At 41.5% G+C, this 27,540-nt stretch overlaps 1 protein-coding gene across 1 annotated transcript in view; it reads left to right on the top strand.

The window, feature by feature from the left end:
• HDAC9 (histone deacetylase 9) overlaps window positions 1–27,540 on the top strand; it is a 572,443-nt gene that overhangs the window by 252,687 nt on the left and 292,216 nt on the right. The window contains exons 7-10 of the mRNA XM_054990743.1: window positions 5,643–5,774; window positions 11,007–11,119; window positions 22,868–22,990; window positions 25,902–26,115. Coding sequence (XP_054846718.1) covers window positions 5,643–5,774; window positions 11,007–11,119; window positions 22,868–22,990; window positions 25,902–26,115 — 582 coding nt within the window. The remainder of the gene's footprint in view (window positions 1–5,642; window positions 5,775–11,006; window positions 11,120–22,867; window positions 22,991–25,901; window positions 26,116–27,540) is intronic.

Genomic DNA, 27,540 nt, shown 5'->3' with positions numbered 1-27,540 from the left:
TAAATTTTTGATTTTTTGCTGGATTACTAACAGGAAAGAAGCCAAAGACTTAGTAGTATTCAAATCATCGCAAAGAAGAAAAGAGAACCTTTGATCACTATTTATAAATCTATTCTTCCCTAGCATCAGAGTTTTCTATATCTCTCTTTAAACAAAGGATATTCAAGGACTAAAAGAGCCAAAACACTTATCTTCCCTGTATTACAAAAGCATCAACATTCTGAGAACAGAATTCCTATAAACAAACCCTTTAATTCAAGCAATGGTATGGCATTTGACAGCTAGAAAAATATTACAGTATCTTGGAATAGTTAAACATATTAAATATGCAGAGAGGGTTACCAGGGGTTCTAATTAGACATGGGCACAAACAGCATTATGAACAGAAAAAACCCACGAACAGCCTAATCTGCTGTTCTCGAACAAGCTGTTTATGAGGCCCCATCCTAAACGAACAGGTGGTCGTTGTTGCCTTCGGCAACAGTTTGTAAAGCCAGACAGTCTGGCACCTGCAATCAATCCCCCTGGCAACTGGAGGCAGGGAGGGACTGAACTCTGTCTGAACTCCTTCTGGCTTTTCTTCTGGCTTTAACCCTTCAAAGTACTTCCAGCAGAGAGTCCCATTTTTGCCACTGTGATGAGAAAATGACAGCCAACGGGGAGACCCGCAGATCATGCCTTTCCTCTCTCAAGATTTCAGATTCTTCTGTCCATTCTTTCAGTTTTAAACTCAGAAAGGCTTCATATATTTTCCCAATGACAGATAAGAGAGCAATCGGGCAGTAGTTCTGTGGATCCCTTTGTTCTTAAAAATTGGTACCAGCAAAGCTTTCTTCCAGACTGATTGAATACACCATGAATAGAGGGGCCAGTATTTCACATAGAAAATAGAGGGGCCAGTATCTCAGCCCACCATTTTGGGTTTGATTGCAGTAGATCTATTGGAAATCCATCCAGAACTGATGCCTTTCCAGATTTCTTAATGAGATGGACTTTGTTGTTACTGATTGCCAATATTCAAGCTCACCAACATCAATTAGATTTTCATGATCTGCACAACCAACATCATCACTAGAACATAAAGAACTGAAAAAAATGAACCATGTGCCCAGAGAAATGTAAAAGAGGATGGAAGAGATATTCTTACAGCTGTTGTTAACAATATGCCAGAACATTTTGCTCTTTCCTTCATGGGTGGCAAATAACAAGGCTCTTAATTTCTTAATCAGAGTTGCCCTTTTTTATTAATTTCCAAGCTTCTTTAGCCATCTTAAGACTATGTTCTGATCTCCTAAGTCTAAATTTCTTATGATAAACTCTCACTTTCCTCAAATAGATCTGACATTCAGAATCAATCATTCTTCCTTTCTTTTAATTGATTGAAATAAGGTGCCTGAAACAGATTTGCATTGGTCTTTTATCTGATTTATAATCTCATAATAGGTAAAAGCATTGTTTGCCGTAGCACATTCTTGTCATAAAGAACAGCACTTCTGGGAATAAATTATTGATCTAATTTCTTGAGTTAAAGATGATGTCAATGTCTTTATTCTAACTCCCTGGTAAGTCTGTTCAATGTGAGACACTGGCATTAGAGGCTTAACTGCTTGCTTATCCACTGTCAGTGTTATAGTGAGAGGAAGATGCTCTCCCCCTAAAAAGTCTCTTGCTTTAAACTCATAAATCTTTGTTAAAACTTCTTTTGGAACCAGACAATAATCAACTGTAATTGCATCTCTGTGAGGGAAACAAACGTCCCTTCTGAATCTGTCAATTTGTTCCCTTCTGGATCTGTCAATAAATTTAATCACCAAAGTATGGGATAGGACCAGGGCTTTTTTTCAGCTGGAATGCAGTGGAACAGAGTTCCGGCACCTCTTGAAAATGGTCACATGGCTGGTGGCCCCACCCCCTGATCTCCAGACAGAGGAGAGTTTAGATTGCCCTCCGCACTGTTTGGCACAGAGTGCAATCTAAACTCTCCTCTGTGTGGAGATCAGGGGGCGGGGCCACCAGCCATATGACCATTTTCTCCGAGGGCAACCCACTGAGTTCCACCACCTCTTTTCCCAGAAAAAAAGCCCTGGATAGGACTAAATTTATTAACTGCTTGCCAGCTGAATTTACTCCTTGATCTCTGCTTGACCTATTAAAAAGAAAATCATTGTGTGGAGAATTTTCTATTTCCAAATCAAACATCCCTAAAATTGTTAGATGCATCTGGACTGATACAGGCATTAAAGTCTCCTGCCTCACCTTTGGGCAACTCTAAGCAGCCTGCCTTTCTTGCTTAGCTTTCTGTGAAATCCAACATTTTTTAATGTATAAGGAGAAAGGGAAGGCATTCATTACCTGCAAGTGGTTGGCAAAGAATATTGTATCTGTTGCATATTGCTGGTTATTCTTTTAATTAATTAAAATCACTGGTGTTTAATCCTCACATTACAATTTTTCTTATTGAGTAAGGATCTGGGGAAATTGCTATGCTCTAAAAAGAATGTAAGTGAGCAATTGAGAATCAAATTATATCCACCCACAAGATCATGTAGGGATATCGGAAGAAACTGTGGTGGTACGTGGATTTTCCATAAAGGTCTCTGGGCCCAGATGGACTACTCTGGGATTGATAGCAGTAGAAGTGTTCTTGGACTAGAATGACAGGTCATAGAGTAGAATGACTGCTCCTGGGAATAGGCTTTCCCCTAAATCCACAGTGAGTACAGCACCGAAGCATTTTGTTTCACTTTTCTGTTGGCTTGCTAGGTGTCATTGTTGCGTTGCCATGGCAGCGTCCTGCCCATCACTGTCAGCCCTGCCAATCATCGGGGACTACATAAGAAGAAGGGCTCTTACCACTACGCCCAAAGGCGGAAGGAGGAAAAATGGGGAGGAGGGTATAAAGCCTCAAGACAAAGGATTTACTCACTATATAGCTATACCATCTACCATTTCCTGCACAAGTTCATTATATGCTAAGATACAGTTGGGATTAACTGCTGAGTCACGATACTACTGAGTTGTATGGATCCGTGGGAAGAACATCTTATTTGTTATCAGAGATCCAAGTCTTTATAAAGCATTTCTAATTAAATAGGAAGTATTTTTAAATGTTTCTGGGGGAACATAAAGGGGATGGATCTTGATCCCTGGCATCTACACAGACACGTGACTGTGTTTCCTTTGGCCCAGGGCGACAGCTGAGCCAGGATGTGGGACTCTTTCCCTACCAGCCAGCTTCCCTACCAGCCAGTGGCTTTATGAGGTGGGGATGTGTAAGGTCACCAGGGCCAAGGCCCACATCCCCCTGTGGAGATGCTATCATCTTCTCATAGTGCCAAAAATAAGTGAATATGCAAGAAATGTAACAGGGTCACTTTACTTTCTTTACTCCTTTACAGTGCCAACTCCATAAGCTCCTGTCTTGGCCATTACACCCTTTCTGCAGGATTAAACTGGGGAAATTGGTCTGCACGAGTCAGGTGGGGTTTCCCTCTGGGCCAGGAATGTCACCTTCTGAATATCCATGAGGCTGGGTTCTCTCTAGCTTGCAAGGCTCCAAGCATGCCTGTCTGCCTTCAGTTCCTTCTGAACTTCCAGTCAGCTCCATAGGGAGCTAATAGGGCTGCCAACTCCAGGTTGGGAAATTCCTGGAGATTTGGGGGGGAGGGACCTAGGGATGCTGAGGTTCGAGGAGAGGAGGGACCTAAGTGGGGTATAATACTACAGAGTCCATCTTCCAAGGCAGCCATTTTCTCTAGGGAAATGGATCTCTGTCCTCTGGAGAACAGTTCTAATTCTGAGAGATCTCTGGGCCCCACCTGGAGTAAGCACACAGGTTGCCCTTTCTTCTTTCAGCTCCTCCCGTGCTCTTGCAGGCCTAACTAACTCTCTCCTTTGTTCTGCAACTGAACTGCTGCTTTCCTTAGGGCTATGCCACCCCATCCTCCACCCCTACCCCCACAGGGGTAGGAAGCCCAGGGCTGTGGCAGGATAGTAGCCTTTCCACTGCCAGTCAGGAACCGGCTAGATGCTCCAGAGTCTGGGCTGTAGAGCCTAAGGTGTTGAGGAGGAGGGAGCACTATGATGCCCTTTCTATGGCCATTTTAGCTATGTCTATATATCCCACCTCTGCTCTTTGGTTATTAGGATGCCTTGTAGCTTTTCCCCAGCTGGTTGTTTTCCTGATTCCGTGGGTAGGACAGTCTCTTGTGGCTGTGTGTGAGGAAAGAAAATGTATGCTAGGTATGTAGAAGTTGGTCACTGCAAAGGAGAGTGGTTCCTGTCTGCTCCCCACAACTATTTATGCCACAAGTCTGAACATGAGATTATACCCCATTGTACCAGCCAGACACTAGAAAGGCTGTCAGATTCCATTGCCTGTCTTTATTGATTTTTTTTTATGTTTGAAGGTCTCGAAGATTCATTTCTCCTCTCAAACCAAATAATCCAGTGTATATGCACAATTGTCATACTAACTCATCTTTTCTAGTCCTATTTTCTTTATCTGTTGCATCCCTCAAAAGGTATTCTAGATAAGCTGTTCTTGAGACACTCTTGCTGGTGCTTTTTAAGATGATTTCCCTCTTTTCCTTTTATTATGAATACTTTTCATTTAAATAGTGGCACTTCATCTTTTAAGCAAGGGTTTATCTTTTCCACTGGAGCACAACTCCAGACAGCTACATATAAAGACTATCTTCTCTGTTTATGCGATTGATTGAAATTTAGCGAGCGATGGGTAGGTGGTTAAAAATAGAAAGGCAATCAGAGCAGCTGGGCATGAAAATACATTCAGAGACAAGTGGGACTTCTCCCTGGTGAATGTTGAAGAGCTCTTTCTCCAGAACCAGTAGATTACATCACGTTATTCAGGCACTGATTTGGAAACCTTCTACAACTGGGGAGCGCTGAGAGCTATAAATAGAATATGACCCCAAATGTAAACCAAGTCATCACCAGAAATGACTGCACTCCCAACTGCAATTATTGTAAAGCTGAAAAATAAAAATAATGATAGTTCAGTTTCATCACATTGATAGAGCAATTTAATGCTATGGGGGGCATTAATCTTAAAAACACAAATTCTCTACCCTTAATAGACCAGTATGGTATTAGCTATTGATGAAATGACAAGTTTAAAAATAATATTTTTGATGCAAGGTGACATTTAATTCTGAATTGGAACTGTGCTAAGGCGTCATCACAAGCAAGAGGCATGGGAAACACAGTGCCAGCTACAATTGAGAATACTAAACACCTTTTTGGCAGTTTTTCAAAACTGACTAGTACTACAGCAGTTCATTGATAAAACAGAAGAGAGTCTTACAGTGTGGTCCAATGGACAGGGCTTTGGGTTTGATCTGGAAATGGATTTGTTGTAGTCTTTGGTCTCTTGATCTCAGAGGAGTAATGTTGATCTGTCTCTCAGGGCTATTGGGCAGGTGAACACAATGAAATCTTGTAACACCTTTGCAAATGAAAAGTTAAATATAAATAAGTAATATTTGTAAATACAAGCCTATTATGCTTGCCAACTTGTTTGTAATTAAAGAAAGAGGAAAGGAGCCAACTCTTTCCGTTCTCTAACTTCCTGCAGGTTTTTTCGTATGGTAATAAGCCATTTTTCTTCTCTCCCTTTTCAGCCTCAGAACCCAACTTGAAAGTTCGCTCCCGGTTAAAACAAAAAGTAACAGAAAGGAGAAGCAGCCCTTTACTCAGAAGAAAAGATGGAACAGTTATTGGCACATTCAAGAAGAGGCTGTTTGAAGTTACAGGTAATGGAGTGTTGGACTGGAGAGTGACTATCCAAACATTTGCTGTAAGACAATTAGGGGGAAATACTATTATAGTTGATTGCATGTAAGTTTGCATGACAGTTCGGAGATATAGGTAAAATTTATCTTTTACTTTATGATATGAATAAATTCATTACTTATAGATTGCATTCAGATGTGAGGACAAGCCATGGTTTGCCCTTATGGCAGGGAGTCTTACAAGTTTCTTCCTGATTTGCAACAAGTCAATGTTTGTTGAGGTATCAAAACCAGAAAAAATGAAAAACTATGGTTTGTTTTCTATGCTTTGTGTGGGCAAAAATCTCATCATTTGCTGTTTCACTTGGTTTAAACTGTTGGAGCGAGTGTAAACAACGCTGCGGAATTACGCTGCGCTGATTAGAGAGGCAGAAAGTTTTATTTGAGGAAGTTACATACTTGATAGGAAAGAGGAGAGAGAGAGATCCTTGCTATCTGACTACATCTTGCAGAGAGAGAGAAGAAGTGTGGTAGGAGAGAGAAGAAGCAGGATATTGCCCTGTTTAGCCCAATAGGAGACAAGACAAGGAAATGACCCCCAGGAAACAAGAAAGGTGCTACTCTCACTGTCCTAACTAAGCGACCCTTGCTGCCCCCTGCTTGGTAGGCTTTTCTTCCTTCTTGCTGCTGCAGTACACCAGACATTGCTATTTCTAACATAAACATTCATGACTAGCTATGGTTTGTTAGTGAAACAGAAAGTCTGTAATCTCCAAACTGCATATGAATGGAAGAAGGGGTGTGGGAAGCAAGCAAATGCAAGGAATTCCATGGCTTGTACCTAAAGTTCCATAAAATAAACTATAGTTTATTTTAACAGCTGATTCAAGGTATAGGGGATCTTTGTTTCCTGCCATGGAAACTATTTATTATAATCAGAGGATCTGCAAAGCTTGATAGGAGAGGCAGTTCCAATTTTTGCTTCCTCGGCAAGGGCCTGACCTTCTGCTGTGTGGCTGCTGGCCATCTAACCGGGGGGCAGGGTGCCCTAGGAGAAGAAAGCACGCAGGCCATGCTTTCCACTTCAGGCCTTTGGCCACTGCCTGCCAGCTGATGGCAAGCTTGGAGCATAAAGCCAGCTGATGGTGAGTTCAGAGTAGAGTTTTGCAGCTGGGAGGATGGTCCTTCAAAGCGCTAGAGTTTGGGAATTACCTAGAACCCCTCCCCCACCCCAAATTGGGGGCCCAGATCTTGTGTTTGGATTTTGCTTCTCCAGGTTTGACATTTTTCATCCCTTCTCTTTTTTTCCCTTTACTTTTAAAATTTTTCTTCAACCCTGGAAGTTTCCCTGGGTTTGTAGAAAAATCTCCCCAGTCTATATCTAGTCCCATTAGTCAGATTTATTAATCTACTCGGTAGATGCCAGATTTGAAATTAATTACAATAGGTGTTGTGACGGATCCCCCAGCCTTATCTGGCTGACACCCTTCGATGCCACCCCTTGTGAATGATTCTGCTAGCTTAAGGCGGTTCTGATTTGGGATCTCACAGCTCCTGTCACCACTTGTGAAGTATTCACTGGTCGAGGGACCCTTCTGATAGGGAATAGAAGTAGGGACCACTTACACTCCGACTCATTTGGTGCGTTGTAGACCTCTCCTCATGAGGCTAGAACTCAGGCTGGAAGCGGGTCCACTCTCTGGACAGAATGGAATCCTCCTCAGCTCTCACAGACACAAACTGGAACTAGAATATCACTTTGTTGCACCAGCACCTCCTCAAACTCTGCCACTTCGTCTGACAGGCTGAGAGCTGGTTCTCCTCAGGGAGTATAAGATAGGCAGGAATTATCAAACCGGACTCAGATGGTTAACAGAACAAATTAACTTTACTGAAGCACATTTTATCTTCCTCCTGCACAGCCTTAAACGGTTAAACGTTCCAGATACCTCATTAACTAGTCCTCCTCTGAGAACTCTCTAAACACATCTGCCTTCTCTGGTTGCTAGCCCTCTACTTCCTTTTCCAGAGTCTCCCTTAACTGCCAAAACTCCCAACTAACTATTCTAAACGGTCTTAACTGCTGTTCACTGCCACTCTCTCTCAACATTCTATTCAGGACCAGTCACTCAAACAGGGCCTGTCCATCACAGGTGTGCTACAGAATAACAATTGAATGTATTTGAATATGGTCCCTCTGACATTACTTGGCAGGAGAGTATTTGGTCCTTGTTCTGTGTTACTAGATTTATAGCATTTTTTGTGATGGCCTTTGATTTAACATCAATAAACACAGCTGACCAGAGGATCGTTATTCTGTGAAAATTAAACCAGATTATATACATGTTTTAAAGAAATGGAATAAAAATGCTCTTGTTCAATAGTGCAGTCCTATGGAGAGTTGACTTCGATGGGCTTAGACTTGAGTAACTCTGCATAGATTTGCACTGCAAGGCTTGTTTTTACAGTTGATGATGTGGAGCCATCTTTTGATCTGGTTGCTCTGAAATGGGACAGAAATGTCATGTTTTCATGAGGCAAAGTTTTTGGCACTGAAGTGCATTATGGAAGAAACATCATTTTTATTGAAAAGAATGACCAATAATAATTCAGTAGCTATCTTAAGTTTATTTTTTTCAGATATGTGTTCTTTTTCTAATTTTTTTTTAAAGATGTGATAATCTAATGTTAACTGAATCAATCAGAGTCTTGGACAGACAGACAAAATAAACAGTGTTCATCTTTGTTCTTTACCCATCTGGAAAAATAAGTGTTAGATTCCTTAAGACCTGATGCCCTGGCTGTTGATGCTGATGAGGGAGACTAAACATTTTTTTTAAATGGAAGGGTTTAATCTCTTGGTAGCTCAAAACATTTTTTAAAAAGTTTCCGCAGCAGTTCCTGATATGCTTTGTACAGAGCTATGGAATATGTTTTGATTTGAAAAATTGCATAAACCTCTTTAAATATTCAGTGCCACATTTCCAGTCTTGGTAGAAATGTCTACTAATCATTCAGTAAGAAAAAAAATTCTTTTGTAAGCTGAACAATATGAACAATTTTAGGCCAGTATGATTATTGCTATAATTTATTTATCCCATTAAACATAGTTATTAGTTGCCTCTCGATTAAAAAAATAAATCAGAGTGAGGGGCCAAACCCAATGAAAATTTGGAAGTTCTATGAATGAAATTCCCAGTGGGATTTGTCCCCTTAAAAATTATGCACAGGATGAGGGAGGAGCGCACATGATTCTGATCAGGAACATGGCACAGAGAGAGAAAAGGCTTAAACTTTCCCGTGGTGTTACTTTCATAACATGAAAGCCCCACAAAGTCACTGTTTGTCCTGTCAAGGCAAACCTACAGGTACTAATTTGGGAAGCTGTATGTTTGACTTTTCATGCAGTGGTTCTACAGGGCCATTTCAGGTTTGTAAAACAGTATGGGAGGAAGGCTTGAATCCTCTGAAACCTAGACCTAATTAGAATTGGGTTCCTGTGCATTTAATAATTGACAGAATTGATTGTGGGAACTTTATGGCTTGTCTGGTTTGCTCCTGAGGTAAATGTGAAGCAAACAATCCTTTTATGGTCAAAATATTCTTATCAAGTTCCCTGGGTGCCCAGACACATGTGAGAGAATGCCTATGTTTTATATATAGCATACCAATGACTCCCTTCCTCTGAGTTCTCTTCTTCCAGAAGGCCTTCTTTGAACCAAGGAAGCCTTCTTCTGATGGAGCGATGATTTTCTCCACCAGACTTGAATCCTTCTACTGGAGCAAGACCTCACTTAGCAGTAGGATTCATTGGATCCAACCCATTATAGCTAATATTTGTTTGTTCCAGTTTCTTTCTGCTCCCTCATAGGGGCTCAAAATAAGAAACCATCCATCAATCAATTCATCTCTCGCTCCTGCTCTCAATCTCCATCTATTTCTCCAGTATGATAAGAGAAAATCAATTAAAAACTAGATCATACAAAAACTACTCAGCAGTGCTATCCAGCAATTGCCTCTTTGTGTGGCCTATTGCAGTCTCCTAAATCAGCCAAGGATAAATCTTCATGTAGGGTTTAAACAGCAAGAATGGGCAAAGAAGTATTCTCGGTAAATTCTATCAGTCATGTCTGTATTTCTATTGGCTTTGACATGTCACATCATGTCAGTGAATTCTACATGCTCTTAAAATCACTTGTTATCACTTGCATCAGTTAGAGGTTTAAGTCCATTCATGGCTATGAGGCCTGACACAGCTAGATGGGACCTTCTTTTTCTGAGGTCGCGTATCTCTGACTGTGTGTTTCTGGTTGGAAGCTATGGCGGGAGGCCCTGGCCTCTGGGCCTGGTGGGTTTAATTGGATGCTGTAGGAGATAGGATGCTGGGCTAGGCGGACCATTGATCTGATCCAGCAGGGCTCTTCTAATAATAGCTCTACTCTTTCTAATATAGAAGGAATGGGCTTTTAAAAAAAGAAAGACAGTAATCAATGGCTTCAAAAGGTAGGTGGAAAATAATGTTGTCCATTTATTACTTTGCAGGAAAAATTCATTGTAAAATAAGTATTTTGGCCTAATGGAGCAAATCAATTTAAGTCTATAATTGTATCTTTCTTATGAACATTATGATATTTTGCTGGTGTCCATCCTTCAACAGCTGTATGCATTTGAGCTAACTAAAGTGAAAATTACTGTTCGTTATTAGCAAAACATACAAGATGTTCCCCAGCAAAACAAAATAAGATATAACCATTAAAATGCTAAGTTAAGATATTTCCAACTTCAGAGTTCACTGACAGAGATGCACTGCAAATGAGGTATTGTTTTTTATTAGTTGCTCATATAAAGGCTGGTTCACAACTGAGTTCTCCAGGGGTTTATCCAAACAGCCCAGGAATGGCAGTAGGCCTCATGAATTGATGACATGTTTTCATGACCTTTGAGAGTCCAGTATCTTTGTCATGCTGATCTCTCACAGAGGCAGCAGAAAATGCAGCAAAAGGTACTTCCTTTTCCTTTGCTCATTAGGAATTTCTTTTTCAATATCTTGCCTGCCACTGAATAACTTGCCATCTCCGAGTGGGGAAAATGGCAAAGCAATATATTATGCCCTTTTTTTAGAAGCATCATGAGGGGAAAACAATGAATCGGTGAATAAAGGATACATTGTAAAGGCATGTTGTCATTTGTTACATGTGAATGTAGCTTATATTTCCTAATTACCATCTGTGCTTCTGTTTATCTTCTCCACAGAATCATCAGTCAGTAGCGGTTCCCCAGGATCAGGTCCTGGTTCACCAAGTCATGGTCCCACTGGAAATACAGAAAATGAAACCCCAGTGTTGCCATCTAATCCCCAAGCTGAGGTAAAAACACGTCTTTGTGGGGGAGGAAGGAGTCTTCATGGGTCTGAAAATTGGTTTGTTGATTCAAGCTGCCTTGAAGGCCAAAGAAGCTGAACATAAATGGGAAAAGTTAGGATGACTCAAACAGCTTGTTTGTTTTAAAATGTGTATGTGTCTTCTAATTCATGACATTACCTCTCATGACATCAGCTGTCTCTCATTGGCATAAAATTAAAATACACAGTGAAATCCAGGGAAAAATGTATATGTACTTTCAATGAAAATAAATTAAATTTGCTTGTATTGGTAGTTGGCGTACCTCTTGAAGGAATATGGGAATGTTGATAGAGCCGTCTCTCCTCAGGCTATCCAGTTATGCCAAGACCAATGGAGAACAAATGGGGAAGACTGCTGTTCTCATCTACTTTGTAGTCTGTCTCAAATACGATATTGTTTTTTGGGTGTACAGAAGTATACACTGGAGTCTCTTGCCCTCTGCAAAATTGCAGTAGCATAGATACATCTTTTGAATTCTACCTCTGTAGTAGTGGTAGCCAAGGAAGAGAGCCTGCAACTGGAAGACATTTTTGAACAATCCTAAAATATACAAATGTGTATACTATAAAATAAAATAGCAATTTTGGAAAATGTACTCAAGACTTGGGGAGAATCTGATCAAAATGATCAACTTTCCCAACTTTCAAGCTGTGTTACTTTAAAAAAAATTAATATAAGCAGTATTGGACGAAGCTACTAGTTCCATGCTATTGACACGATATTGAATTGCAAAGACATGCCTTTCTTTGTAAAGTGAGATTGCAAAGCGGGAAAGGAACAGAGAAAAAGTGAAGACTTGGGAATGGAGGAAAACCTTACTATCTTAATTTATACTTGTATGCCTTTCTCTCCAGTGGGGACCTAATCCCACTTAGATCATGCTTCTCTTCTCCTTTACTCTCAAATCAGCCCACAGCAACCCTGTGAGGCAGGCTGAGACTGGCCCAAGGTCACCGAGCAAGTTTCCATGGCAAAGTGGGGATTCAGACCCCGGTCTCCCAGATTCTAGTCCAGCACTCTAACCAAGGCTGTCAAGGTGCTGAGGAATTTATGATAGTTGCCCCAGAAGATGAGAGACCTGGGAAACTTGGGAAATCACTCAGCCTTTCTGTTATCAAACTTTACAGCCCACTCCACCACTTCCCCATTTCTCAGCCCTTCGGTGTAGCTGTCAAATCAACACAAACCCAGAATAATGTTCTGTGTAAATATAGCCTGCTGATTACTTTGATTCTAATGTATTGGCTACTGTTGCTACTACTGAATTTATATGAATTGGGTGATGACAGCAGAGACAACAGTCATGTATGTTATGCCCATTATTCTAACACCTGTACCTTGCTAAAGATCTTCTTTCATGCAGGGTCAATATATTAAATTTTGAGGGTTTTTTAAATCACAAAATGCCTTTAAGCAACAACGCTGTGTGTGCAGATAGCAGCTGACCTCTGTAGCTACAATCCTCTGCGCAGACACCTTTATGCAATTTTTACTAAGTTCTGCGGCACTCATGTGTGAGTCAGTGTGTGCTGGAGTACAGCCCATATAATCTTCTGCTTCAGAAAAAAAAAACAGAAGGGAAAGTAATTTGTCTGATATAGAGCTAATGGGATAATGTCTTCAGGTCATTGGCAGGACAGTAACCTCTGAAAACTGTCTCCAACAGTGACTTTTCTTAATAATGAATTAATTGTGTGCGTGAACTCTGATCCAGGGGGCAGGCGTGTGACCTCTTCACACTGATAAGTAGCTTCTCTTTGGCCCAGAACAACCCCCATGCCCTAAAAGGCTACATTGATAGCTACCATGTGGAGCTTTTGGGATTCATAATCCTCTGGATGAGATTCCAGGAAATTCACACCATGTAGAATTTCAAAACAGAGACTAGTGCATTCCACAATGTTCTTAACTCAGGTAGTCCGATTTGGACAGCAAAATAAAATTACAGTACATAGACATCTCCTATATGAATCTTCTTGAAAACTAAGGCCTCTGGGGGAAGCTCTGCTCCATATTCCTTGAATTTGAGAAATAAAATTCTATCATGTTGGAAGCCATGAAGTTTCAATAGTAGCCATGGAGTTCCCCAGGCTTTCTCATTGTCTAGTTTTAGGCAGCTTGCTAAAACTCTTTGGAGGGAGGGTGGGGGGAAGAGGATAAGTTTTTTTTAGGAATATACTATTTTAATAAGACTTTCTTTACTATCACTTTGTATCATCTGGTATTATTCTAAAATGAGTTTTCAAAGTGTGATTGTTTTAAAATTCTGTCTCACCTTAAATAACACTTAGAAAGTAATTACAATTTATGACATTTAATGGGCATTTATAATAATTGCTTTAGTATATATATTTTACTGCCTTTCCAGAACAAAGCTGCTCAATGCAGCTCACAAAAATATTAAGATAAAGTAAAATCATAAAAACAATCAACAGATAAGAATAATACAATTATAAAACTGGCCAGATCAGCAGAAATAATTTAAAATAATCCAGTCAAGCACAACAGGAAGAATAATAACTATACAGTAGTAACTAAACTTATACAGTAATAACTAAACTAAACATCTCCTCGACCACCATTTAGTAACAGCCTGGGATAAGAAAAAGGGCTTGACTCAGCACCTGAAAACCAAAAGACAAACCTTCAAGAGAACATTCCACAGATGGGGCATCATGACTGAAAAAGCCCTGTTTCTAGTTGCTCCCCCCCCCCACCACCACAGTTTCATGAATGGTGGCATACAGAACAGGGTTTGGGATAAAAATGAGGTGAGCTGATAAGGGAGGGGCACTGTGCAAGAAATAGGCCAGTGAAGTACAGTGGCTAGTCAGTTGGACTAGGATCTGGGAAACCCAGGTTCATATCCCCACTGTGCCATGGAAGCTCAATGAGTAATCTTAGGGTGGTCACTTTCTCACAGCCCCACCTACCTCACAGGGTGATGGTTAGGATAACCCTGGCTTAGGTAACCCAGGTACACTTTTCTGAGCTCATTAGAAGAAAGGCACACTAAAAAATACTAGATAAGTAGACAGAGTTAAAATAAAACTTTACAATATATCTACTGGAAAACTGCTCAAATATAATGAAGTGTTTTCAGTTCTTATACAATATACTATTTAGTAGCAGCTCTCAGATGGCACTGTTGACATTAGTGGAATTTCAATGAGGAAATGAGTTGGAGGATAGCAGATGGCACATGATAGTTGAAATGATCTCTGTACATTCATCTTTCTAATTTCTGTGCATATATCTACATTATTATTTAACAACAAATTAGTTTTCACTAAGGAAATTAATCTGGGGCTGGGCTGTACAACTTCAGTCTGCAGGTGAGTTCTTACATGACTGAATTGTCCTCTATTAGATGGCATGGAGAAGGGTTCTAGCTTCTCCTTCTCCACAATATTTGTCAGTATAGAGGGGGGTCTGATTAAGGAGATCTGTTGAATAGGTAGGGTTTCCAGTGCTTCAGGGGCCAAACTTAGGGGCAGGCAGGGGCCTGGGGTGCAGTCCATTCACTCCCCCATAGCTCTGCAAAACGACATCTTATTCCAGCATGACAGAGGAGCTGCAGGTCATGCTGAAGACAAATTCATTAAAAATTGCCTTCAAATGGGTGGCTTTTAATTAGTCTGACTTCTGAGCAACCCACAGCTCCCCTGTCATGCAGCATGATGGGAGCGTGCAGGAGCAAGTGCGTGCTTCCCCCGTGCATCCCCTCACCACCACTCGGCAGGTTAGTGAGGCAGGGGGCAGGGGGGTGGCAAGCCTAGGAATCAGTCTTTCAAGACTTCATATTGATAAATTGCAGCCATGGGGACTTCTGATTAAGACCAGGAGATGGGGAAGAGGGACTTATACTTGCCGTCTGTGACATTTTCTTCTGCTCAAATGCCCCTACCCCACAATCAAACTGGTATTTTCCCCATTGGGGAAAATTCTATGCCACCTCTTCAGAATCCTGAAAGTTGCCTAATGTTTCCTGCAATACGGCTTCATAGTGATTCTGGAGGCATTTGAGGTCAGGAAAGAAGCAATAAGTGGTACTGTGCTGTAGCCCTGATCCAATTCTGTCTGCTATTTACCAATAAAAATCTTTGGAGAACCATTCATGGATCTTGGGTTAGCAGGCCTGGCAACTGATGAAAGCTTGAGGAGCTGGGACATGGGTGGGGGATTACCAGTGTCCTATGTGACATGACATCACTTCTGGGGAAAGCCAGAAGTGATATCATGTTACTTTAGGAATCATGGGAAACTATGGAAAAACTATAGCATTTCTGATGATTTTTAGAGGTGTGTGATGTCACTTCCAGGTTTGTCCTGGAAGTGAGGTCATGCTGTGCTCAATGCCTTTTTAAAAATCATCCACTTATCCTCTGAGTGGTGGAGGGCAACAGTGGGTGCCTCCAGGAGGCCTGTCACCGTAACAGACGGCTTGGCAACCCTACATCAATTTCCTAGCCTCTTGTCTACTTGGGTCAAATTTGGTGCAGTATGCTGTGCCTGGATGTCAACACTGATGTGTCATTTGGAAAGATGGTTCTGAGTCTAGAAAGCTTCTACCTATTTGTGTGATCCTATATTTGCACATCATCCTCTTACTTGTTTTTATCTATATGCATTAGCCTTCTTCTCTGGAGTCATGAAATGTGTCCAAAAGGGTATTTTTAAAGCTCGAAATGCTGGAACCACACTTACAGCTCATTGGCAGACTTCTTAAAAGCTGAAACCACTGCTTTCCATTTGTGGCTCCACTCAGAAATTTCATTATGTGTCTAGTTACTTGATAGTTAATGTTGTGGTCCTGTGGGTTGAAACATTTTTCCAAGGACAGTCCATTTGATTTGAGTAAGCTCTCTTTTGATGGTTTAAGATCAACCAAACAGCAAAAAATTTCCTAGCTCTACACTTGCTGCTGGTTCTCAAAGATTAGCTATCAAATCAGTTCTTTGTTAGACACACAAGGTACAGACGTTTCTAATAATAGGTTACAGCATTTTTAAAAAATCATTCATCATGTCAGTGTTTCCATCAGAATCCTGCCTGACTCATTCTTTTGTTGTTTCATAATGGTTGTTGTGACATTCTGCTCCAAGTGTGACTTTCACATCTGAGTGGGTGTATGCTGCTGTGGTTTTCTTGACAGCAAGAAATGCTGGGGGACAGACAGGTTGCTATGACAGAAGAATAATTTGCCAGTAAAAACATGAGTCAGTAATGTAAATGATCACTCTCTGCCATTTTTGTAATGCTGTTTCGTCTCATTTACTATCATTGTGTTTTAGCAATTTAAATAGTAACAGGACTTTAAGTGCCCTGCCATAAAGATTATACTTGGAGCCGCAATTTAATTTTTTTTTTCTAGAAACATTTTTACAAATAATTCCTCGCTAATGCCAGGGATGAGTTGATAGGCCATTTCTGTTTCTTTTTGGTTTTCTGTCTCACCGCTGTCATCTGCTTCAGTCTGCCTCATTTAAGTTGCTATTGTACACAGTTGCTATTGTGCACAGTGCCATTTATATATACACACCAAGTCGATTTTTATACCATTGATATGAAACCGAAGTGCAAATAGTGCTGAACAACACATGCATTTAAAGCGGAAATCGACACAGTTAACAGAATATTGTTTTAAAATAAAAGACCTGAGTTTGGCCATGCCAGGCATCTTGAACAATTAAGTATCATCCAGCTGTCACATACTCAGTTGGACCCAGAGATGCACATGAGAAAGGCAGGCATATAACTATCTTAAATAAATAAATAAACTGTTGCACATGGGTCACAGGAAGATTTCCCTGTCTCTATGGAAATTGCGATGTTTCCCCCCTACTTTGTGGGGAATTCAGGGATACCTTCCTTAGAGATGACATATTATGTGAAGTAGCCATTATTGATGCAGTTTTAGATTTTAAAAAGATTTGTAAAGTAGATTTTGCTTCATATAAGATATTTATTATGCATTAAGTGTCAAAATAACTTGATCCTGCATAGCAAGTGAAAGAAATGTAATGACAGAGTAATAATTACCAACGAAATGGTGCATTTTAGTTCAAGAGACAGACTTTACCTCAATGTTTGATTGGTTAACAATGGAGACCAACTCCTTGTGTCAGGTAGTCTGTTACACTTTCTTCAGACCTCCTGAGCTATCTTTTTTGGTAGGTTATACTAGTATGTCTGTAACTGCTTTTGCCACTCTTCCCCCACCATCTGCATTTATATTGGTTAATCTCTGAGATTTTGCTTTGGGGCAAGGGATTAGACTTCCACCTGTATGATTCTAGAGTCAATGTGTAGATAAGTTGATGGCGGATCCATGAACGAATCTCTCAGGTATTCAGATTTTAATGCATAAAGAACATTTATTTATGTACTTACTTAATTTATAGTTCACTTTTCTCACAGATACTTAAAATGGATTACAAAGATTAAAAACCAAAATAATAAAAACTAACAAGCCAATAAAAAGTATTTAGAAAATTGCTGCAGACATTAACATTCTAACAATATTTTCTTGATCGAAAGGCCTTCCTGAACAATTCCATTTTACACATTCTTTAGAAAGATAGAAGTGTGAGAGCCTACCTGACCTTGTCAGGGAGGCCATTCCACTAGGTGGAAACCGATGAGAATGCTTGGGTATGGGCAGCTGTTCATCTTATCCATTTGCACCTTCAAAGGGCTTAGTCAAGTAAGGGAAGCTGTTGCATATGGGAAGAGGCGGTCTAGCAGATATGTGGGTCACAGGCCATAAAGGACTTCATAGTCGAGCCTTGAGACTTGTGTGGCATGGATTTGTGTGGTCTGATTGGCTAAGACAAACTATAGACCAGCCTCTATGCTAAATAAAGATGGAAGAAAGCATTTTTCATAGCTGATTTAGCTTGCTTCTCCAACAATAATGCTGGGTCAAATATAGCAACTGGCACCATTTCCTGGCTTCCAATGGTCCTATTAGGCTTCTTTGTGCCCTGATGGGTAAAACATGAAGGTTGTCAATATGTTTCTACCAGCAGAACAGTCTAACTCATAATAGAAGACTGTTTGGGTACTGAGAATAGGGCATGGTCAATCGAAGAATCTCCATCACACCACAACTGTGATCCTTATCAGGCCCTCCGGTGGCTGCTATTTACCAGTTACCCAGGAGATCCCTTTACATGGATCTTCCAGCGTCTCGTTTAGTTTGGTTCTTATGTTCTGATTTTGTTGTCTGATTCATTTATGTATAACTTCAGCACCAAAACTAAAACAACCCCATTCAACAGAAGCTGCATCCACTGAAGCATGCTTCTTGTTCACTGCAGTGCATCATGTACACTTGGAATGAACTGCTGTGCATGGACCACATCCAAGTTCTGTTGCTTATACACAGATAGCTCTGACATCAGCAGGACAAGGAACAATTTCTCTTTTTATGTTCCACGGGCCATAGACTGCAATTTAGTGGAGAACATTACATGGAAGAGAACCATCTACCTATTCATTAGTCCCTGGCCAAGAATTCTGTTGGCAGCCACGAAGTATATTGAGACCACCCTTTTCATTATACAGTGTTATCCTAAAGTTCTTTCCTGCCCTACCCTTCTTCTTTTTTTGCCATTCCTCTTCTTTTGCATCAGTGCTCTCAGACTGAAGTTCCTGAGTGGCTTCTGCAGATCACCACATTGCCCAGCAAAGAAACTCCCTGGCTCCGTGTGTTCCGTAGGGACACTGAGTGAGTAGATGGCCAACGAGCCACAATGCTTGCTTTTCCATTCATGCTAGACAGAGTGCCATGCTGTTGCTCCATACCAGAATGACTACTTTGGAGCATTACTGGCAGGAACAACTAAAATGAAAATACCCTGGGGAAAGCTAAGTTTAAATTAAGCAAATGCAGTTCACTATTAGCAAGAAAATAACTAGAACATGCAATTAAAGTCTGTTCTGCTTTTAAAATTTACATCCAAATGCCTTTAATAATCAAGTTGCTCTGACTTAATATTAAAAAGAATCCTTATTAGAGTGTACTTAAAATATTGAAGGTTAGTACTAAGAATCTGTTGGTGTTCTAAAGCATAAAGGAAGAAAAGTTGTGTCTTTTACAGTCCAGTCTTAAGCAGAGGTACACTCTTCTATGCCTCAGTGAATCTAGAAGGGTATAACTCTAGTTAGGAGAGCACTTCGGAAGTTTCAAGTGGGTAGCTGTGTTGGTCTGCAAAAGAAAAGCAGCATATGAGTCCAGTGGCACCTTAAAAATCAACAAGATTTTCAGGGTCCCTGAAAGCTCCCTTCATATAAGTAGGAGTGGAGATCCCTGAGCCTTTATATCCAGATCAGGAGGTGGGAGGGGTGAAGCAAAGAAGAGAGTCAGGATGTAAATGTACAATGGCATAACACAGCTTGATTGGAAGATGAACAAGTGAATGAATCTAAGATGATATAACTGGTGTTGTTAGGTCCAGTAATTGTGTGGCAGAAGTGAATATGGAGACAAAGTTGGCATCTTGGTTTATTGCAGGCCCTGGTCCCAGAGTCTACATCCATGTCAGGAAGTACATTATTGTGACTGAGAAGCTATTTAAGGTTAGGGGGTAGTCTGTGGGCAAGAAAAGTTTTGCCCCCCCAATGCTTGTTAGAGAAGACTCTCAATGACTTGCAAACACTGCAAGTTATTAATGATCTGTTGAACTAGTTTGAGCTGAGATGTGACCACCAGTGACATTCTATTGTTTTGTTTGGGCATTTTTTGTAGCAGGCTATCCTTTGATATCATTCTGGCTTTCTATCCTAACTACATCTGTGTCTTTACCACATCAGGTGAGCAATGTAATTCCAAAAATATCTGTTGTAGGTTCTGCAGGGAGAATCTCTGTCAGAGAGATTGAAAAGATGTGGCTGTAACATAGAGCTTAGCTGTAGACGATGGATTATTTGGTTTGTTTAGAATGGTGACTGGAGGTGTGTTTGACAATCAATAGGTTTCTGGTATAACGTGGTTCTTAAGCTTCCATCAAGTATTTGTACAGTACTGTCTAGAAAATGTACTTCTTGTGTAGATTGATTCATGGTCAGGTTGATGATGGGGTGGAAGTTGCTGGAGGCCTGGTGAAATTTATCCAGGGCTTCATTCCCATGTGTCCAGATGATAAAAATGTTATCAATAAGTCTCAAGTATGAGAGGAGTGTTCGCAGGTTGGAGCTTAGAAAGCACTGCTCCAAGTCAGCCATGAAAGTTTTGGCATAGTTTGGGGCCATGCAAGAGCTCATGGCTGTGCCATTGATCTGAAGGAATAAATCATCACCCAATCTGAAGTAGTCGTAGGTGAAGACAAACTGGCAGTCAATGCTTGGTAGCGAGGTCAGCTGTAGTGTTGTCAGAGACAGTGTTCCTAAAGGCTTGTGGTCCATCTTTGTAGGGTATGTTGTTCTATAGAGACTCAACATCCATGGTGGCCAAAATAGTGTTACTTGGAAGATTGTTAACAAATTGTATCTTTCTAAGAAAGTCTGTGGTGTCTCACACATAACTGGGGGGTGTTGATGGCATAGCGCCTGAGAATGAAATCCATATATCTAGACATCACAAAATTGCAGAGGTGTTATTTAATTTTTCCATATTAACAATAGAATTGAAAAGCCATTCTGTAAGCAAGCAAAGGGAGGAAGTTTCCTTAGCGTGCAACGAGTACAGATGGGGCTGGGGAATTTGTGAGTTCTCTGCATCCACCTGATGTGTAACCTGTGTCTCATGGTGTCTTTATTGTATTCGAGCATCATTAAATGTACTCTGTGTTGTTGGGTGTTTTCATTTCTAATAGGAAAACAGTGAAATGAAGTAGTGCCATTCTTTCTATCTTTAGAGTGCTCCCTTTAGTTTCCTATGATTCTGAGGTTAGGAGCAGAGGCTTGGGAGGGATGACATGTCTTATAGACTAGTTCTGTTATTATGTCAGTGATAGGTTTAGTCTCCAAACAAACTGTATGGGAAGGTTATGTTTTGGAATAACATCCTGTGTTTTTGTGCTGCCCCAGTCAGTAGTGACAGTCTGAGGTTGCATTGTATTAGCCCAAGGTATTTTCCAGAGTTAATTGATATCCCAGATTTGTCCAGAGGAAAATCTACAGCTCCCCACAACATGCTTGACAAGTTATTATATTTATTTTAGTCAAAGCCTGAGTGCACGGGATCCCTCATGGAGGTGGTCTATTATTGGAGTCCCATATGCTTTTTGTTTAGGAAGAAAGCAGTCACTGTGTCATACTGTTACACAGGGTATTCTTTTTCAAGGATGTTGTTCCCTGGAGGACCATATCATGCCAGAGTTCCGAAGTCTAATAAGACCTTTTGTAGCTCTTATTGTGTAAAGGGTCTGGGAGGGAGACAAGCATTAAACAGAAGAAGGTAATTCAAGAAACTGTACTCGACCACATGTTGAAGACTATGAATTTTGGAAAAGAAAAAGGCAAAAGTATTCCGGACACTATAAAAAAGGAATTCTATATAGATTATTATCGCAGATATTGTAATGCTGCATTCACACACACACTTTGTTGCAAATGTGAAAAAATGGTTAAATTTCAATTATGTGAATCTGTGTCCTGAGAGACACTGAAAATATATAGAAAGTAAAAAGTTTGGGTGAACAGGAGATTATACAAACATAGAGCTGCATGTGAAGGCCTGTAGTAACTGGAATGTTTAGAAACATGTTGAAGTGAGAGAATATGTACAGAGGCAAGGGTGTTGTGAGGACAGAAACATGGTATGAGACTGAGCAAGAGGCAAACTCTAGCTTTGTTGCTATTGTACAATTTATGATCCACCAAACACAGCATAACAACCATGGCCCACTCACCACTTAATAGTTGCTCAGATTTTTGCAATTCCAAAGAGGTGCCGTTTTCTTGGTCCTCAGTGGGCCACCAGTTTGGTGGTGATGGAAAGTGTTGTCAAGTTGCATCTGAGTTATAGCAACCTTACAGGGTTTTCAAGGCAAGAGACTTCAGAGGTGGTTTGCTATCTGTGTAATTACCCTGGACTTCCTTGGGGTGTTCCATTCAAGTACTAATCAGGGATGACCCCACTTAGCTACCAAGATCTGACAAGATTGGGCCAGCCTAGGTAGGGTCACCAACTCTGGGTTGGGAAATTTATGAAGATTTGAGAGTGGAGCCTGAATAGGGTGGAGTTTCGAGAGAAAAACCTCAGCAGATATAATGCCATAGAGCCTCTTATCCAAAGGTGCTGTTCTCTCTAGTGGATCTGATCTCTGTAGTCTAGAGATCACTTGTAATTCTGGGACATCTCCCGGCCCCACCTGGAGGATGGTAAACTTAACCCTAGGCCATTAGCATGTCACAAATTGTCATGTAGGCCTACATTTAATTCAGAGTGTAGCTTTCCTGTGGCCTATATAAGGCCCAGAATAGAACTGCATGAAACCTGAAGGCATGAGGAAGCCATATTCTTTTTCTTATGGTACTTTCCAATGTAAGAGAAACTTTTGAAACTAGTTAATCCAGTTCTCAGGAATCCCTCTATGCAGAGATGTCCTGAAAACTGTATTTAGGAAATTATGATCTAAAAATTATGAAGCCAGTTTCACACCATTAGCAGGATACACATGCAAAAGAGAAATAAATTTATTTCCACAGCATGGTGGTAGAAATAAACATTTCCAATTAGGATGTAATCTTTTTATTTTTCCATAGCATTTGGTTCCACAACAACACATTCTTATGAACGAAGAATCAATGAACCTTTTGAGTCTCTATACATCCCCCTCTTTGCCCAACATTACTTTGGGACTTCCAGCAGTTCAGCCTCAACTCAGCGTAAGTAACTGATTTAACTAGTATCTTCATTGGTTTGGGGTTTTTAATTATTTTTAATTGCCACTTTTGCCTTTCATTATCATCCTCTCAGGATATTACTTCAAGAAATAGTTTCGATGAGGTGACCTGCAATATGAAATTATGTACCATAAAGATGTTTGAAGGTTGAGTGTGTGTTTGTTTTCATTTTAAACCTTTTCTTGTAGCTTGTAGCTTAGAATATATTTTTTGCAACTAGGCTATGACAATTCATTGTATTCTAAGCTTTCAGTCTTTGCTGCATAGTATTTTGGCTCATCAACTGGCAATTATCTATTACTTCTCAATGAGATTATGTCTTTTTGTATTGATGTGCTCTAATTTCTCCTTATTTCATTTGCAGCACATTTCTTTTCAACACTTTAATCAAATATCAACTCATTGGCTGCATTTAAACTGTATTGGTAATTTACAGCTATGTAAAGGACTGCAAGTGGGCAGAAAAGAGATTTAACCCAAGAGCATTTCAGCTGTCAGTCTAGCCCAGCTCATCTCATGGTCTAATTGTCTTGTTGTAGTGAAAATAAGCCATTTTCATTCATTTACACAGTTGAGAAGTACAGGCTGGAGAAAAGGGACTTTCATTCCTGAGCAATGCTAAAACAACATCATAGATAGTCCTTTATGTTTGAACTTTGAGTGGTTTCAAATGATCAGACTCCATGTGGTAGCTGTTTAAAAGGTTACCACATGGTGCAAAGGGAAGCAATCATGTATAGCCTCTAACCACAAGGTTAAGTACAGCATAGCCAATTTTTTACTTTCTCAAAATGTTGAGAAAATGAGGGGATGGTGTTTGGTGATTGGGAAGCTTCCCTTCATCTCAGTTTAGAAAGAACTCAGCTTAAAAAGAGTTACTTTCTAAAAACAACTACCAGTAAATTGTATTATTTCCAAGTCCTTTTGGAAGGTCAAGCCCTATTGCGATTAGAGATGGGCATGAACAGAAAAACCCCCGAACATGATGTTCATTGTTTGTTGCCGTCCACGAACAGGGACTCACGAACCCTTACAAACATGACCTGTTCATGAACATGTTTGTGGTTGGATGTTCGTGGGGGCCAGCAGGCTCTCCTCCAGCCATCATCCAAGTTTTGTCAAGATCCCTACTGCACCACTCCCAGAAACCTGACCTGAGCAGGCACCAGGAAAGGTACCAATAATAAATAATAGCTTGCCCACTGAGCCTGGCAGCAGCCCTGGAACTTGAAGGGGTAGATCCCTACCACACCACTCCCAGAAACCTTACCTGAGCAGGCAGCAGGAAAGGTACCAATAATAAATAATAGCTTGGCCCAGAGCCTGGCAGCAGCCCTGCAACCTGAAGGGGTAGATCCCTATCCCACCACACACAAAGAAAATTCAAGCTCCAATGCACTCTCCCTATCAAAATGCCAACAGCAACTGTCTCTACTTCTCCACTGTCTGCAAAGCCAGAGCTTGGAGCCCCCCTCCCCACTGCTCTTTGCTGCCTTGTAACAAATTTGGAGCTCCACACTTGAAAGGAAGACCTGCCTATCAAGCTAAATTGGGCTTAGATTGGGGTTTCCAGGGCAACAGCAGGAGTTCAGACAGAGTTCAGACAATCCCTGCCTAAGTTGCCAAGGGAATTGATTGCAGATGCGAGACTGTCTGGCTTGACGAACAGCAACGAACAAAGCTTGCAATGACCACCTGTTCATTTAGAATGGGGCCTCACAAACAGCTTGTTCACAAACAGCAGATTGGGCTGTTCATGGCTTTTTTTTGTTCGTATTGCTGTTTGTGCCCATCTCTAATTGTGATTCTGTTAAGATTATTGAGGTACAACAAAGTCTGTGGTTCCCAACAACACTGTCCTATAAGCCTCCCTCAAAACACCTTGAACCCCTTCAACCAGAAACATGTCAAGGTCTCCTACCAAGGAGTGCTCAGGAGCTCTGTGAAATATCACTTGCCCGGAGACTTAAAAGGTAAAGGTAGTCCCCTGTGCAAGCACCGAGTCATTGCTGACCCATGGGCGGACATCACATCATGACGTTTTCTTGGCAGACTTTTTACGGGGTGGTTTGCCATTGCCTTCCCCAGTCATCTACACTTTACCCCAAGGAAACTGGGTACTCATTTTACCGATCTCGGAAGGATGGAAGGTTGAGTGAACCTTGAGCCGGCTACCTGAACCCATCTTCCACTGGGATCAAACTCAGGTCGTGAGCAGAGCTTGGACTGCAGAACTGCAGCTTACCACTCTGTGCCACGGGGCTCTTGCCGGAGACTTAGCACTTCAAAAATGTTTGCAACAGTACTTTTGTGTATAACTGTGCATAAGAACCTAAGTAGAGCTTGGTAGATCAAACCAACATCCCATCTAGTCCAGCATACTTTCACACAGCAGCCAACCAGTTGCTTTGGAGGACCAAACAAACAAGGTATAGAGGCCCCTGGTGCTGCTTCCCAGCATGGGTATCCAGAGGTTTGCTGTATCTGACAGCCTTCCCCAGCAACATCACTGGACAAGCTCAAGTGGGAAAGGGAAGCTGGCAGAGTTAGGACTGATCCCTTTAAGAAGCAGGCTCAGAAGGAGTTTAGGCTGATCTCATAATGACCTTGAGAATTCTGAACTGGGAAAATTCATTTCCAAACCTTTCCGCTCCTGAAATTTAGCTCCATCATTAGTGGTATTGCAGCACTTAATGAGCTTAATGAGCACTTAAGCAGCTACTGCTTTCAACCAGCCGTTCGATTAGAGCAATCTTCTAAGTAGCTGCCACACGGCCCTTGCTCATTTTAGGGGTGAGCTACATGACATCAGTAACAAAGAACTGGTTGCATTGCTGATTGCTATTTGGGGGGAGGGGAATCATAAGATCATCTTTTTTATGTATATATACAGGCTTCATCATCATCGTTCAAAGAGAAACAGAAGTGTGAAACTCCAACAATAAGACCAGGAGTGGTTTTGCCTGGACAGTACAGGGGAAGCATCTCATCACCTCCAGCCCCTCAGCCTATCGTTTTAGAGGGAAAGTCAAACAGCAGCCACCAGGCTCTTCTCCAGCATCTGTTACTGAAAGAGCAAATGAGGCAGCAAAAACTCCTTGCTACAGGTATTTATCAAAGCGGGGAAGCCCACTAGATTGCATTTCCTGCAAGTACCCCTTGTTAGAGGTGGGCACGATCCAAAAAAAATTACCGATCAAGCTGATCGGGGATCGGCGCCAGCGATGACCCCAAATCACCGATCCACACCGGTCATCTCCCGTTTCCGATCCGTGGATCGGATTGGGGAGGCCAAAGCGGAGGTGCGCCCCGCTGTTCCCAGCTATGTGGGAAGGTGGGTGGTGGCGGCAACCACCGGGTCCGGTGGGCACAGGGAGGGGACGTTCACACACACACACTTAGCGCAGAGGGGGGGAGTTTTTAACCTGGCGACGAGCCGCCTCCCCTCAGGGAGGGGACGTTCACACACACTTAGAGCAGGGGGGGAGTTTTTAACCTGGCGACGAGCCACCTCCCCTCAGGGAGGGAACGTTCACACAGAGAGCAGAGCGGGGGGAAAGTTTTTAACCCAGCGACGAGCCACCTCCCCTCAGGGAGGGGACATTCTCTCACACACACACACACTTAGAACAGAGGGAGAAAAAAGTTTTTAACCCGTCCAAATTTAACCCGTCCAAATTTAACCCGTCTCTCTCCAAATAGAGAGAGAGAGAGACACCCCGTCAACATGTTTCAGCCAGCTTTTAAAAAAAAGCAGAGACAGAATCCTCCATTCCTCCCCACCCAATTTTAAAAGCAAGCAGCCAGTCTTCCAAAAACATATTTTAAACACACACACAGAGCCATGAATGAGGTTTTCCCACAATATACAGTGTTTTAAAAGCAGGTTAAAAACAGAGTGACAGAAAAACAGCCATTCCTCCTACAAAGCCCCGTTTTTTAAAAAAGCAAAAAATGTTTGGAGTGCCCATGGCTACAGAACACCCCCTTCCCCCTCCCTCCCCTGGCTGTCTCAACTGGTGAGTGTGTTGCTGCTCCGTGGTTGGAAGGAAGCCCTGCTGATCAAGGCAAGCTGGGCTTCCGTTCGGGTTTCCAGGGTGACAGAAGGAGGGCAAACTCAGCTCAGGCATTCCCCTGGCTCCGTTGCCAGGGGAATAGATTACTGGCGCCAGAGAGACTGGATATCCAATCAGATACCTATGGCCCGATCAAGCCCCGATCAAGGCCCCCCCCCGAACTCTGGATCGGTCACCGTGGACGGCACCGATCCGCCAGGTCCCGATCGCGCGAACGCCATTATCATGGGTATTTTTCTATCGTAATGCCGATCGTGCCCATCTCTACTCCTTGTTTTTGGGCACAGCTTTTGCTATTGGTTTACACAATATCAATTTTTACTTAAATGCTTTATTATGTAAACACACTCTTAACTCGGGAAGAGCTTTCCATATCCATTAGCTACTGAAGTTCTCAGGCTTCTCTTCCAACTCCTGCGAGATGCAACATCATAATAAGGTCTTTGTTTTGCCAGC

Source organism: Eublepharis macularius, chromosome 11 (assembly GCF_028583425.1).
Source record: "Eublepharis macularius isolate TG4126 chromosome 11, MPM_Emac_v1.0, whole genome shotgun sequence".
In the NCBI taxonomy this organism is placed as follows: domain Eukaryota; kingdom Metazoa; phylum Chordata; class Lepidosauria; order Squamata; family Eublepharidae; genus Eublepharis; species Eublepharis macularius.
The sequence above is the reverse complement of the archived record's forward strand: the minus strand, read 5'-3'. Positions and strand labels throughout refer to the sequence as shown.